We start from the raw sequence: 13930 nt of genomic DNA, 5'->3' as shown, positions 1-13930 counted from the left end.
TAAATCCTGTTGAATTTAATAGACCGATGATATATTATCCATTTTTTTGCTAATGAAAAGTTGAGGATGTCTATTCTTTATGAGAATAAAGTCTGACCTCTCCATTATTCCTTGACAAAAGAAACTTATTTGGAAAACCTAGGTGAATATCATTTATTTTTAAATAATAAAACTAGAGAGCAGACCCATTGAGTGTAGACACTTTGTATTCTCAATACACATGAAGAAATAATGTCTGACCCTTGGATTTGATAATGGAAATATACTGCATCAGCTACACCATACTATGAGGTTGCTGAGATGGCTGTGTGTGTGTGCCTGGAATTTACCTTGGAAATAGGACCATGTAAATCTTATATCAAAACCAATCAGCTTGGCATGGGAAGACTTGACTGAAGTTAATCCCAAATTTTGTTTAAATATTCATTTTTAGCTTAGTAATGCCTCCTTATGGGAGTAGGAAACCTGTCAATAGGTCACTTAAATAAATACAAGTTTACATGATTCTTTATTGCTTTAACATTTAAAAGGTCCTCAAAAAATGACAGTTCTTTTCCATCTTTTTTTGGATTACGAAAGAAGATAAATACTCCTGTCTTCTAAGGAAAGGGGGACATACACATTTATTCACTTTCAAGATTCTGCTTATATTATCTTCCAGTTTTTTCCAAAAATTTACTTAGGGAAGGGGAAGTGTGAGCTCCGCCATCTGCTGGGTCACTCCTCAAATGCTTACGATGGCTAGGGCTGGTCCAAGGCTTAAGCTCATAGCTGGGATCTTAATCCTAATATCCCTCTTAGGTAGCAGGAATTCAATCATCTGCTCTTCCGGGGTCTGTATTAGCAGGAAACTACCGTCAGGTGTCAGAGGCAGATTTTATACCCAGGCATCCTGGTAGGGGATATGGGCCTCTCAACTGCTAAATGCTTGCCCCTGTGTTATCATTGTTTGATGCTCTGTGCTTTCACATAAAATGTATTATTTTGTGTTTTAATAATGATGAATCTAACACACAGCAAACATCAGAGATGTTCTAAAGCACAGAATTGAAAATATAATGTTCCCATGAACTTCACTAGAACAAAGTAGAAATGAAGATGACTTCAAGAAGTGAGAAAGTTGTACTTGTTAAATTGTGTTCTGTTCCACAAATCATTGAAATACTGAATTGACAGGCCCCATATGAGGCTACAATTTTTATATCTAGACACATTTTACATAACTTCTTGTATACTATTGGCTAGCCAAAGAATTCTTAAGGAGTTTAATGGAAGAGTCTCCAGTCTGTTTGCTTGTCTCTGTGCTTGTAGTATCAGTTGACAAAGAAATTGTAATATAAATTCAGCTCAAAAATACTTGGTTCTGCAATTTAAACCTTTGCCCTGTCTTTAGTACTCATATTTATTAAATACAGAAGAGAACTGGTAATTGTCCCCTGAAAAATAATCCCAAATACATTCATAATGAAATCCATTCATGCATTACCATTATATCTGTAACTATCTACCATCAATCATCTCTATACATTTTCCTACATTGCACTGTTTCTTTAATCTTTAGAATTATATATAAACTTCTAATTCTTTTTATAATTTGGATTGTTTTCTTTGGAGTCTACTTTTTTATGTTCTACTCAAGCGAACGATTATTCTGATGATAATAATAATTACTATTGTGATGACTAGCTGCCACTTTAGTATGTGACTTTGACGAAGTTGCTTTACTTCTCTGAGTCTCTGTTTTCATGCCATTGTCTAAAGGTTGCTGTTACTGTGAGAATTAAACTAGAGTATACAGCTCTCTTGGCTGCCTGATAGCTCTCATCCTATCTTTCTGCACATAACTGTATCTGTTGCCCTTGTCCTTCCCAAAATTGTTCTCTTGAGTTTTGACTACATCTCTATTGTGTCTAGATTCTTCATTTTCAATTTGTAAAACAAAAATCAATTTATAAAAGGAAAAAAGAGTAAAGACACCACCTGGAGAATGGCCGATGTCTTGATCATAATCCTGTAGGGACTGTGGATCAGGCCAAGTGGACGGAATCTCAGTACCTGCCATGGAAATGTGTGGTTTGTGACGCCTGGAATTTAAATGACCATTTGTTTTCTTTTGTTACAAATTTTGTCTCTTACATAAAACTCTCAGACTATGTTACTGAGCAAGTGTTAGCCATAACACACAATCTCTGATTCAGAATTCTTCCTTGCAGATCCAGTAAAGGCTATGAGAAAATGCTGGACTGCCAAGAACAAGAAGGCTCCTGGCTTTGACTTGTTTCTTAACCATTAGTTGCATTGAAGCTTTTATGTTCTTACCTGACCTTTGAGGGAACTTGAATGGAGCTAAACAAATTTTGCCATTTTTATGAGTAGAAGTATGAGCAGAATTACGAATTCCTTACCTTTTCCATGAACAGAAGTTGGTAATTTTCATGGCACTTCCCTGCACGACTTTCGTTTCCCTGGAATTGTTTTGGAGCCTCTGAGTGGAGATCACCAACCCTTCCTCTCCACTCTTCACCATGCTTCACTTTAACCCAGTGTCTTCTCTCCACAACCTGAGCCCAAGCCTCGTTGTCCAGGTTTAAGGAGCAGGACTGTCAGCCAGCTGCCAGTTCTGATGCTCTGAAGGGATTGACTTTGTGGCATTCCTTAAGAGGAGACACAGGGGTTCAAGCATTTGAGAGACAACCCTTCCCTCCCTTCCCCTCCCTCCCCTTCCAGATGGGTCTGATGGCTTTTACCTGTGCCAAAGAACAGTTTTCATCATGTCAGAGTGGAAAAATTGCCTTCTGTTTATTCAAGATTTTCTCTTCTGTCATCCTGAAATGTCATCCCAACTTTCCAAATAAACAATAAGTGATTGAAAGCAGTTAATTGGTAAAGTCTTTCTGCTCTGACCTTTTCCAGCCTGGCATCTAGTACCTTCTCCACCTGAAGTGCTGCTGAGTTCCCAGACTCCTGCCTGGGAGGATGCAAAAAAGCTGTCAGCTAGGGAAAAAATACTAATAAAAACGCACATGCAAGTCACTTTTTATGTCATTGTTCTTAATGAACTATTAAGGGAATAGTACAGCTTTTACTAAATGGTTAAGGAAATACTCACAAATGTATTGTCAAATAATTTTATTTAACAATGTTACACTGTTAGCATTTTAATAAATACTCTGTAAAATGTATAACATATCAAGTAGGACAGTTACAATTTTTCTTCTGCTTAAAATAATTTTTATTTTTGATGAAAAAGTGAAAATACATTTTACATGGCAAATCAATTTTTGTTTGTTTAAAAATATATTTGTTTTATAAGATGAAAAAGTTCTGGAGATCTGTTCAACAACAATGTAAACATACTTAACACTACCGAACTGAAAAATAGTTAAGGTGATAAAATTTATGACATGTATTTTTTAACAACAACAACAACAAAGAGAATCAGGAAAAATAAAATACTTTCCATTTTTCCCTTCTATAATCTTTACAAGTATGGTATGGATTCCTCTGCAGTTTAATGATGCAGCAAAAATTCCCATTTCATGATAGTTAAGAGGCAAAGTTAAAATGCTTTGGGGATCCTGAATACACTTTTGAGCTTTGAAAAGAGGTTATGATGATTATTCATTTAGTCCTCACAGGTAAACAGAGGCGCAGACTGTGCTCCGGCCTCGGCCTCTGAGCAAGCTTCTATTCAGAAGCAAGAAGCAGCCGGGACAAGAGCAACAATAGCATCCACAGGACCCAGCAGCTGGCTCCGCAGAGTCTGATTCCTCTCACCTCCAGCCTGGCCCCGTGAAAGCCTTGCTCTGGCAGCTGCAGGTCTTGGCCTGTGTTAGAAGAGGGAAGAGCACTAGGGATGGGGATATTTAGGGATCTGTTCCCCTCAGGTATCATCAGGACTGCACCTTTCTTGATTAAAACACAAAACATTTGATTACTTTACAGTCCATCTGAAAAAAAACAAATTTAGGTTGTGAATATGGCAAAAAACATCAGAAAGGATGATTTAAAACCCTGTATTTTATATACAACTGGAAAGACCAGAGCTGGACAATGACCTTGTAAAGACTCAGCTATGGCAGTCATATCTGTAAGCAGGCGATGTAGGGTGTTCTGTGCAGGATGGGAGGTGAAAATCTTGAGTGACCAGAAATGACGTGAAGAGCCATATAACCATCATAGTAGCATGTGTGAAATAATATATTCTAAACCTTCACTAACCTAATGTCGCTAATCTCAAGCATTAAACTGGTGTAGCTATTTAATTTAGAAATAAGGTTTTAAAAAATAATTTACCTATAAACTCCTTCCATATCCCTTTTTGACTTGAAAATTATTTCACCAACTCTTTGCCCCAATGTTGCTTATAATACATATTCACAAATTTCACCCCATTTCTGGTTACTAGCCTCAACTGGTTATGAGATAAGCCTATGTTGTGTATTTCCACAAAAGCTGCAGACATTGGTAACACAATAAACAACCCATGACTCATCTACTCACTGACATTTAGAAAAGGAAGCTATTTTAAAGACCAGTGCAGGAATATGTAGGGAAGGAGTTGGAGGTAAGATAACTTCTTCGGATAGATCCTTTCAAGGTGACTAATACATATCAAATATTTACACCTGCTAAGCTTTCTTAAATGTTCCATGATATTTCTACTTCAAAATAGTCTTATTGTGGGATTATGTGGAATAAAGATGTAGGAAGTTTAATGCATAAGCCCATAGCCCTTAGCTTGAGCAAAAGATGCAGTTATGGTCTCCCAGCACCAAGACGGGAAAAGGAGCAACAACTTCCTTTCTTCCAAGCAGCTCATAATGCTTTAGCAAATACTTCGTAATTTTTAAACCAGTACTAATGATATAAGAAAAGTGAGACAAAAAGTGGAGTTCTCCACTTCCAAGTGCTTAATCCACTAAACCACGTTGCATTTCAAAGTGATGGACACCTTGTTTTGGCACTGGAAGAAACAAGTTTAAAAATGTCTAAGGAGTTTTCCTTCCTAATATCACTTTAAGGATTTTTGGGGGGTCAAATTTTAGGGTTTACTCTAGTTTGAGAAGTATTTGAGAATTAGGAATGACGACATATCCAGTTTTGGGGTATGAACCAGTACATTTAAATTACAATCATGTTTATTTTGGAGGAGAGTAGCTAGTAAGTGCCAAATTAGCCCAATACAGTGAGCTTGGCCATGCTAATTTGAAGAATTTGGTTCAAATTTCTACATTCAACCATTGAGTTACTCCAGTTCAGACCAGTCATATCAGACGGGAGCAAGGGTCTTCTGTACAGAGGATACTGCGGGACCCTCGTAGCTCTGTCGGGACAATGAGGCTGCCAGAAACAGCGGCCCTGGGACACACCACCCTTTCTGTCACTGTTACGCTCTGCGTGAGGAGTGGATCAGAGACAACAGGGGAAGGCTGCACGAGGGAACTAGAAGCCGAGTAGGTCTCCGTCACCAAATAGTTAGCGTGCTGGAGGGGGTCAGGGATGGAAATGGCTGGTTGCACAGACCCTGAAGCAGACAACGTAAAGACTCCTTGACTGCCTGACAGAGTCTGGCCCCTCATCGTTCCTGCCTGCTGCGTGTCCGGGGCTGGCCCCCTGGATTCGCTCCTAGCCCCGCTGTCTTGAGAGGAGAGCTGAGCCCGTTGGGTCTCTTCATCCATGCCGAGGCTTATCTCTGCAAGTCTTTTAAATTTGGGGCCGAGCGAGTCCAAGAAGCTGTCATCCAGGTCATCGGCAATAAAGCTGCAACAGCCCAGGGAGCCCACGGGAGAACTGGGGCCGGCCACGTCCTCCTCATTATCATAGATCAACAAGCAGTCGTTTCCGTCCTGGACACCCTCTTCCTCGGCACAGGCAAACGCTTTCTAAAGATGGAGGAAAAGTGGGAATAAAGGAATTTTAAGGAAGAGTCAATTCAGCAACATATTACTGTTCATATAAATCCCCAAATTAGGAGGTTCTCCAGAGAGATACAGGCGCACTCTTTACACGAACAATCTTGCTCTAAAAATAATCCAGTGTTTGGCAGTGGTATGGTTGACAGACTCAAAATGGAGTCTAGGCGTGTGTTTTCGTTTGTGATTCTAAGGCACTTGTTTGGATTTAGGTCTACATAGCAAATGGGTGTGGTGCCTGGAGGTTTTCCACTGGACTGGGCGTGGGAAACTCTGTGTATGCCTGTGTTAGTGCATGTCATTGTGTCTGGGATGGTGGGAAGATACCTCTCACTGTGTACTGTGTGAATGAGGTCTTGTGTGGACACTACAAACCTGTGGGAGCCTGAATCTGTAATAACTAGGGCCCACAGCACACCGTGAACTATCCCAAGAGTCCTCATCCCAAACACATCCCCATTGTCAGTCTTTACTCAAACTCAATGTCAACCTTCAGCTGCTGGGACATCATGTCAACCTGGCGTTTAATAGTTCCCAACACCAAAACTCTATGTGAGAGCCATTCTAACCATGCCTCTCATTGCACTACTCGTTGGTCACCAAACAAGAGGCAAGCAACCTGTCTCCTGAAGTCTTCTCTGTTCTGGTTCCCTTGTCCCATTCCTGCCCCCTACTTCCTGTCACACATTCCTCCAATCATTGGTCTTCAATCCCAACCCTTCTTTCTCTTTTGTTTTTGGGCCACTAATTCAGGGGTTCTTCAACTTTTTTTTTGTTTGACAGGTAGAGTTATAGACAGTGAGAGAGAGAGAGAGAGAGAGAGAGAGAGAGAGAAAGGTCTTCCTTCTGTTGGTTCACTCCCCAAATGGCCGCTATGGCTGGCACTGCACTGATCCTGATCCGAAGCCAGGAGCCAGGTGCTTCTTCCTGGTCTCCCATGGGGGTACAGAAGCCCAAGCACTTGGGCCATCCTCCACTGCCTTCCCGGGCCACAGCAGAGAGCTAGACTGGAAGAGGAGCAACCGGGACGAGAACCTGGCGCCCATATGGGATGCCAGTGCTGCAGGTGGAAGATTAACTAAGTGAGCCCCCTTCAATTGTTTTAGACATGGACTGCTTTGAAAAATATATACACGTGTGTTTCGACATCATTTATGGTTTGGGAAATACAAAAGAGTCTGCTTCGTGTTTTTAAAGGAATGCTGCTGATCCCCAAATACAAAGGATTTTTCTCTCAGTTGCTTTTGCAGTTGGGGGCATGGGGTGTCACTGCCTTACTCTCTCATTTTGTGGCTATCTACATGTTCTCCTTTTTAACCAGTGACCCAATTGTGAGAGCCACCTAAGGTTATCCATATTCTTTTGGCAAAAGGAAATCTTTCTTACATTTTAACAAGCCATAAACATGTGAACTGCAAAACTGAAGTACATAATCAAATAAGAAATCTGATATGAAAACAAAGCCAAAAGGTTTTGCCACCAAATTACCTGAGAAAAGTAGGAATCCAGGAAGTTCATGCTGATCGCCCCGTCAGCATAGTCCTTACTGGTTCCGCCAGTGGAATGTCTTGTTCTCATTGTCCCAGACTGCCCAGTGGAACCAAGTCCGGCTGCTGCTGCAAAGCCTGCCGTGGCTCCAGATCCAGAGGCTGCTCCCAGCCTGGTGGTCAGCTCCATCCCCGAAGCTCCTTCCACCACTGTCCCACCAGCATACATATTTGTACAGACTTCTAAAAACGGGAGGAAATTCTGTCACGTGTCGTGCTGTGCTTCCTTGTTTTTGCTGCTGCTGTTTTTACTGGACTTTTAGCTGCACTATTGCCATGTAAATCAATTAAGTGGGAGAAAATACAACTGTGTGACAAGCGTACAAAGGAAATAGATTTTCAGTGACAACAATAGAAATGGGAAGGAAAACAGAATATGCAGTACACAGCTATGGGAAGATTCTAATGCAATGCTTGCTTGTTTTCATGAAAGAGAGAAATTGTAACTAAGCACTCATATTGGCTCAGTGCAAGAACCAATGAGGAAGCATACAAAATGTAATCCTGCAAATTAGCAGAGGCGCGTTTGATGTCTTGGTACCTAGTGAAAACTTAAGGAATTATGTCTGTTCTTCCTGCGACCTTCACATTATGCTCGCGTGGAAAGTTATCTGTTTTGGAGAATGCTGACAAGAGTTTTTGCTCTGTAATTATAATGGGAGAAGCAAACAATGACTGGAATGGCTGATGAGGACAGACAATGATTTATATATGCAGATTTTTCAAGTTGCAAACTTAAAGACCATCTATTTCTTAATTCTATGGAATTAAGAAAAATATTCATATTAGATATCAAGTTCTTATTGTTTCTTGAGTTTAAGGCAAAGTTGTGGCACTAGGATAATATGAATGAAATAATCTCTTGGTAAAATGAAAGAAAGACATTCCCCTATATGATACCATAAGCTATCATGTTCCATTATGATTGAGTATGAGATTTAGTAGTTGTACTTAAGTCAGGCCATTGGTCCTGGCAAGGAAGAGAACTGAGAATGTGCATTTGTGGAAATTTAACTGCAAATATGATCAGTGTTAAGAACAGACACAACTGAACTGTGGAGATACAGAGGTGGTTATGTTTTCCTTCATGTGAAATCTTTCCTAATTAAAAATTGGTAACTAATTGCCTGAGAGCTATATTTCAGTTTGTTAAAATCTGGGAAAAGTACAAGTCTTCAGATATTAAAAATGGTGCCTTTAGTGGACAAATTAGCTTACTGAAGCCAGATGTATGACTGAGACATGAACATCACAGACCAGCTTTTCTCCATTTCAGTGGTAATAGTTCTGACATGCATGCATATGCAAATAACTAGGAAAACAATGTTGAACATGTTTCATTTAAACAACTATATCTTTAAAGAAAAAAATTATATTCACTTACCAGAACTTTCCATGAATTCAGCTCCGTTGGCTGCTATAGGTGACACACGAATATTTGTGATTTCCTGGAAACCATATTAAAAAATAAATACATTTTAAAGTGAATCATATGTTAGAGAAACATAGGTGAAATGTGGCTCTTTGCAAATGTTAATTTTATAAGAATCCAAAATTCTTGCAAGAGTAATCATTTTTATGATTCGATATCTGAGGAATTAAAATTGTAGAAGTTTCCTATTTAGCAAGGACTCTCAAATTGAGGATTAAGAGTTCTATTTTTAATGCCTCTGTTCCCCCTTTCCTATCTCATTACAAATCGATTTTTTTCTCTTTGCGAGTGGGATAACTTTTCCCAAGATGGACCCTCACCTTGTCTTCAGGATGGGCTCCTTCGATTCCCCACTGATGAATGGTTCCTTCTGAACCATCTGGGACTGGGATAAAACCTCCGGTCCCTCCCCCAATAGGACTGGTCCCACAGTCACAGATCAGCAGCAGAAGTGGGGCCACTAATGAAAACCAGAAAAGAAAATCAGAATACTGAGTCACTTAGAAATTATTTGACATGACAACGATCAGAAATGTTACAAACAAAATACAGCACTTTTAATCCAGCTCCCTGCTAATGTGCCTGGGAAGGCAGCAGAAGATGGCCCAAGTTCTTGGGCCCCTCTTACCCATGTATGAGACCTGGATGGAGTTCCAGGCTTCTGGCTTTGGCCTGGCTACACCCTGGGCATTGCAGCCTTTTGTGGAATGAACCAGTGGATGGAAGATCTCTCTCTCTCTCTCTCTCTCTCTCTCTCTCTCTGTGTGTGTGTGTGTCTTGCTGTCACTCTGCCTTTCAAATAAATAAAATAAATCTTTGAAAAAGGAAAATTAAGCACTGTAAATATAGAAAATTCCTAGTGAAATGCAAAATTAGTCTCTAGAAAATAAAATTCAGTAATTAAGCACATTAAAATTTGATGTGGGGGCTTGCACTGTGGCGTAGCAGGTTGGTCAGTTGCCTGCAGTGCCCATATGGGCGCTGGTTCAAGTACCAGCTGCTTCACTGCTGATTCAGCTCTCTGCTATGGCCTGGGAAAGCAGTAGAAGATGGCCCAAGTCCTTGGGCCCCTGTACCCACATGGAAGACCTGAAAGAGACTCCTGGCTCCTGGTTTCAGATTGGCCCAGCTCTGGCCGTTGCAGCCAGTTGGGGAGTAAACCAGTGGATGGAAGACTCTCTCTCTCTTTCTCTCTTCCTCTCCTTCTCTCTCTGTGTAACTCTGACTTTCAAATAAATAAATAAATATTTTAAAAAAATTTCATGTGGTTATGAAACTGAAAGATCAGATTTCTCATTGTATGCATATTATTGTCTTAGAATAGGCACTGTTAGTTCAATGCTAAAGGTGACTATTTTTCAATCCTTTTTTATAATTGTAGACTTTATTTGTGTATGTAGAGGCTGTAGATAGTCTGTCAGATAAATATACAGATGTCTATATGAGAATACTTTAAAAAATTTGTGGAAAAGTGGATGTTTATTTTGGTGAAAAAATTTTTGAAATCTATACATAGTTTTTATAATATGCACTTTCCTGGAACTTTTTGAAGACCCCTATATACATGCTTTTTAAAATAGTTTTAAATATTTATTTATTAGCCGGCGCCGCTGCTCACTAGGCTAATCCTCTGCCTTGCGGTGCCGGCACACTGGGTTCTAGTCCCAGTCGGGGCACTGATCCTGTCCCGGTTGCCCCTCTTCCAGGCCAGCTCTCTGCTGTGGCCAGGGAGTGCAGTGGAGGATGGCCCAAGTGCTTGGGCCCTGCACCCCATGGGAGCCCAGGATAAGCGCCTGGCTCCTGCCATCGGAACAGCGCGGTGCGGTGGCCATTGGAGGGTGAACCAACGGCAAAAAGGAAGACCTTTCTCTCTGTCTCCCTCTACTGTCCACTCTGCCTGTCAAAAATAAAAAAATTAAAAAAAATTTACTTATTTATTATTTGAGAAGTAGAGAGAGGAGACACAGACAACTCTTGCCACTGTCTCATTCACCAGATGTCCTGAGTTGGCCCGGACTGGGTCAGCCTGAAGAAAGGAGCTGGGAACTCAATTCAGATCTCCCACACAGATGGCAGGAACTACCTGAGCCACCACCTGCTACATGCCAGGGTTCACATTAGCAGGAAGGTGAAATTGGGAGTGAAGCCAGGACTTGACCTCAGGCATCCCACCCAGCATCTGAGTCCCAAAGCCAAACACCAACTCAGATTTCAAAATTTGGCATGCCAAAATAGACTAATGGTTTAATTCCATTTTCAAGGAACTTTCTGAAGTGCCCTAATATAATTGTATGGTCAAGATTTTAGGTGTGCATGGTAATGTTTTAGATATATGGTCTTAATAATTTCTTAGTAAACAGCAATTAACCAGAAAACTCCTTTAGCAATTAGGGAGATGGCCTAATAAATGCCTGTTGATACACTCTTAATTGTGATTTAAGAATCGCTTATCTGTGACTTGAGCTTGGAGGTACCTTTCTGACAGTGTAAATACAGTTCTCTGTTTGCATATAATTGATAATAAAGGTTAATGTCATTCTCATGCTAATGACAAGAGAGAGACTTCTTGAAAGTGGGTGTTTCCCACACTCTGTTGTCAAGGACCCCACAGGCACCTCTGGCCTGCAAAGGCCACTCCAATTCTGATGTTTGAACTCTGTCCTCATACAGATAGCTTAGGGAGGGATGGGGTGGGGGGATGGGGATGTGAAGAGCACAGCCAGACTTCCAGGGTTTGAATTTTGGCTCCACCATTCACCAGCTATTTGACATTGGGCATATTATAAAATCTTTCTCTGTTCAGTTAACTCATCCATTAAATGGGGGAATAAGTAGCATCTACATTAAAGGTGTTATGAGGATTAATTAGTTAATATACTTAAAGGACATGGGTCCAAGTTTATGTCCCAACCAATCCACTTCCAATCCAGCTCCCTGCTAATGGTCTGGGAAAAACAGCAGAGGCTGGACCAAGTGCTTTGGCCCTTGCTGCTCATGTGGGAGATCTGGAAGAAGCTCCTGGCTCATAGTTTCGGCTTGGCCAGGGCTGATCATTGCCACTATCTGGGGAGTGAACCAGAAGAAGGAAGATCTCTTTGTCTCTCCCTCTCTCACTCTTAACTCTGACTTTCAAATAAATAAACAAATCTTAAAAAGGAAAAAAAAGAACAGTGGTGAACATTATGAGTATTTGACAGTCTTTTTAGGATGGGCAATATTATACAAATCAGGCCAGTCCTTTTTATATATAGTATGAAGAATAGTTGACCAAGTGTATAAAATAGGTTGGCCATACTGATATACTTTCTCAACAATTTAATTTAATGCTCATATAAATCATACTTCTAAAGGCATTCTTGATCGCATTTTCAATTCTATGGCTTTGTTAAATATTTGGGCAAGATTAAACATTGTGAGTTAACAAAGCAATTTGGAAAGGTAGTGAATGTAAACCTGGGTGATCAGTTGTTTTAGATGAACACACTAATCCTTCAGAAATATTACCTATTATTATATGTGTCATGCATATTTAGATTTCACATATGTATCCAGAGAAAGTTTTCAAAATGCTGAGTCTATTTCTACAGTCTGAAAAACATATTCTTTCATGCACAAAATTTAAAACATTACATTTGCAAATGGAAAGATCACATAAAACATATTTTTGTGGGGATAGCATAGTATCTTTCCTCTGATAGCCTTTGGCAACTTCCTTTTTCACACTTACAGAACAGCACAGCAAGTGCACGTCAGTCCTTTTGAATTAGTCCCAATGCACTATTCAGTGTCATCTTGCCTTCTCCACAGTTTCCCCAGCTTGCCAGCTTTTGCTGGCTTTTATTCACACTGTTACTCTTTGGCAACTTTCCTCTCATTTTGCACTTCTTTTATCTTATTCAATCTCCAAGGGCTAATTGGATGATTCCCCTAGCCCATGGAGCTTCTGCAATACCCCATGTGTAGTAACTTCTTTTTCCCATGCACTTAGACATGTGTAAGTGCGTACACTGTGCACAATTCAGAGTCAAGCTGGAAGCAGGCATAGCGACTCACATAGGTCCTTGAAGAATCCTCGTTGGTGAACTTGACTAATATGATAGTAAAAACTGAAACTCTGTGAATGTGAATTTTAACAATTAAGCTAAAGGATAAATGATAACTTCACAATAGTAAAAGCTCTTGGAGACAGATGAAGGGGAAAATATGGGGTGCACGTGTGTGGGGGGCATAAACTGCATCTATAGAAATTTCTTTTTCTTTCAAGAGACCTTAGTGAATATTACAAGACATTAATATATGTTATATCTGAATGATGGTGATATGTGTGATTATTATATAACTTTCTGTACTATTTTGTGTTATAAATATATTTCATACATTAAATGAAATTTGAATGAATTTGTGGAAGTGGAATTCATCATCATGAAAATTCACTTTAACACTAAAGGCTGTAATTCTACAATAAATTGAGGAAATAGCTGTGAATTTACTAAAGGTTCCTCTTGTTTAAGAATTTGACAGAAAGTTCTTTTAAATACAGATTTTTTATATTAAAATACTATTTGATTCTTCATATTTTTATTCAAATATGAATTGTTTAATTAATTTTAGTTATAAATAATTTTTATTCATTGACAATAACAAATTTTATTTTTACTGAAAAATAATACATGTGCATTATTTTCCTAGATGTGTTTAATAAACTGAATCATGTTAAGTCTGCAAATTTTAAAGGGAATGAGTATTCGAGTGGTAAGCTGCTATGAGGAAATGTTGGATTAAACAAAAACTTCTCAGAGCCTATGCTGTATTAACATGCATTGTAAAACTCAAAACTTACAATATTTTATATATTTTCCTTAAGTTTGTTTGACAATGGTTCTCTCTCTTTTTTTTATATTAGAATCTCATGAGTTTTGAACATGAAAGAGGCATCTTAGAAAGTGCTGCACTCCCAGATAAAGCCATAATTTTGACCACAACCATAACTGGCAGTATTCGGGAGTCTTCATGATTATTTTTAATACCTCTTGATT

General features: G+C 39.5%; 1 protein-coding gene across 1 annotated transcript in view; it reads right to left on the bottom strand.

The window, feature by feature from the left end:
• Nucleotides 1–5267: 5267 nt before the first annotated feature.
• DSG3 (desmoglein 3) overlaps nt 5268–13930 on the bottom strand; it is a 64232-nt gene continuing 55569 nt past the window's right edge. The window contains exons 13-16 of the mRNA XM_062200024.1: nt 9215–9354; nt 8847–8910; nt 7404–7645; nt 5268–5885 (exon numbers count right to left, since the gene is read on the bottom strand). Coding sequence (XP_062056008.1) covers nt 5268–5885; nt 7404–7645; nt 8847–8910; nt 9215–9354 — 1064 coding nt within the window. The remainder of the gene's footprint in view (nt 5886–7403; nt 7646–8846; nt 8911–9214; nt 9355–13930) is intronic.

This window comes from Lepus europaeus, chromosome 9 (genome assembly GCF_033115175.1).
Source record: "Lepus europaeus isolate LE1 chromosome 9, mLepTim1.pri, whole genome shotgun sequence".
NCBI classification, from domain to species: Eukaryota; Metazoa; Chordata; class Mammalia; order Lagomorpha; family Leporidae; genus Lepus; species Lepus europaeus.
The sequence above is the reverse complement of the archived record's forward strand: the minus strand, read 5'-3'. Positions and strand labels throughout refer to the sequence as shown.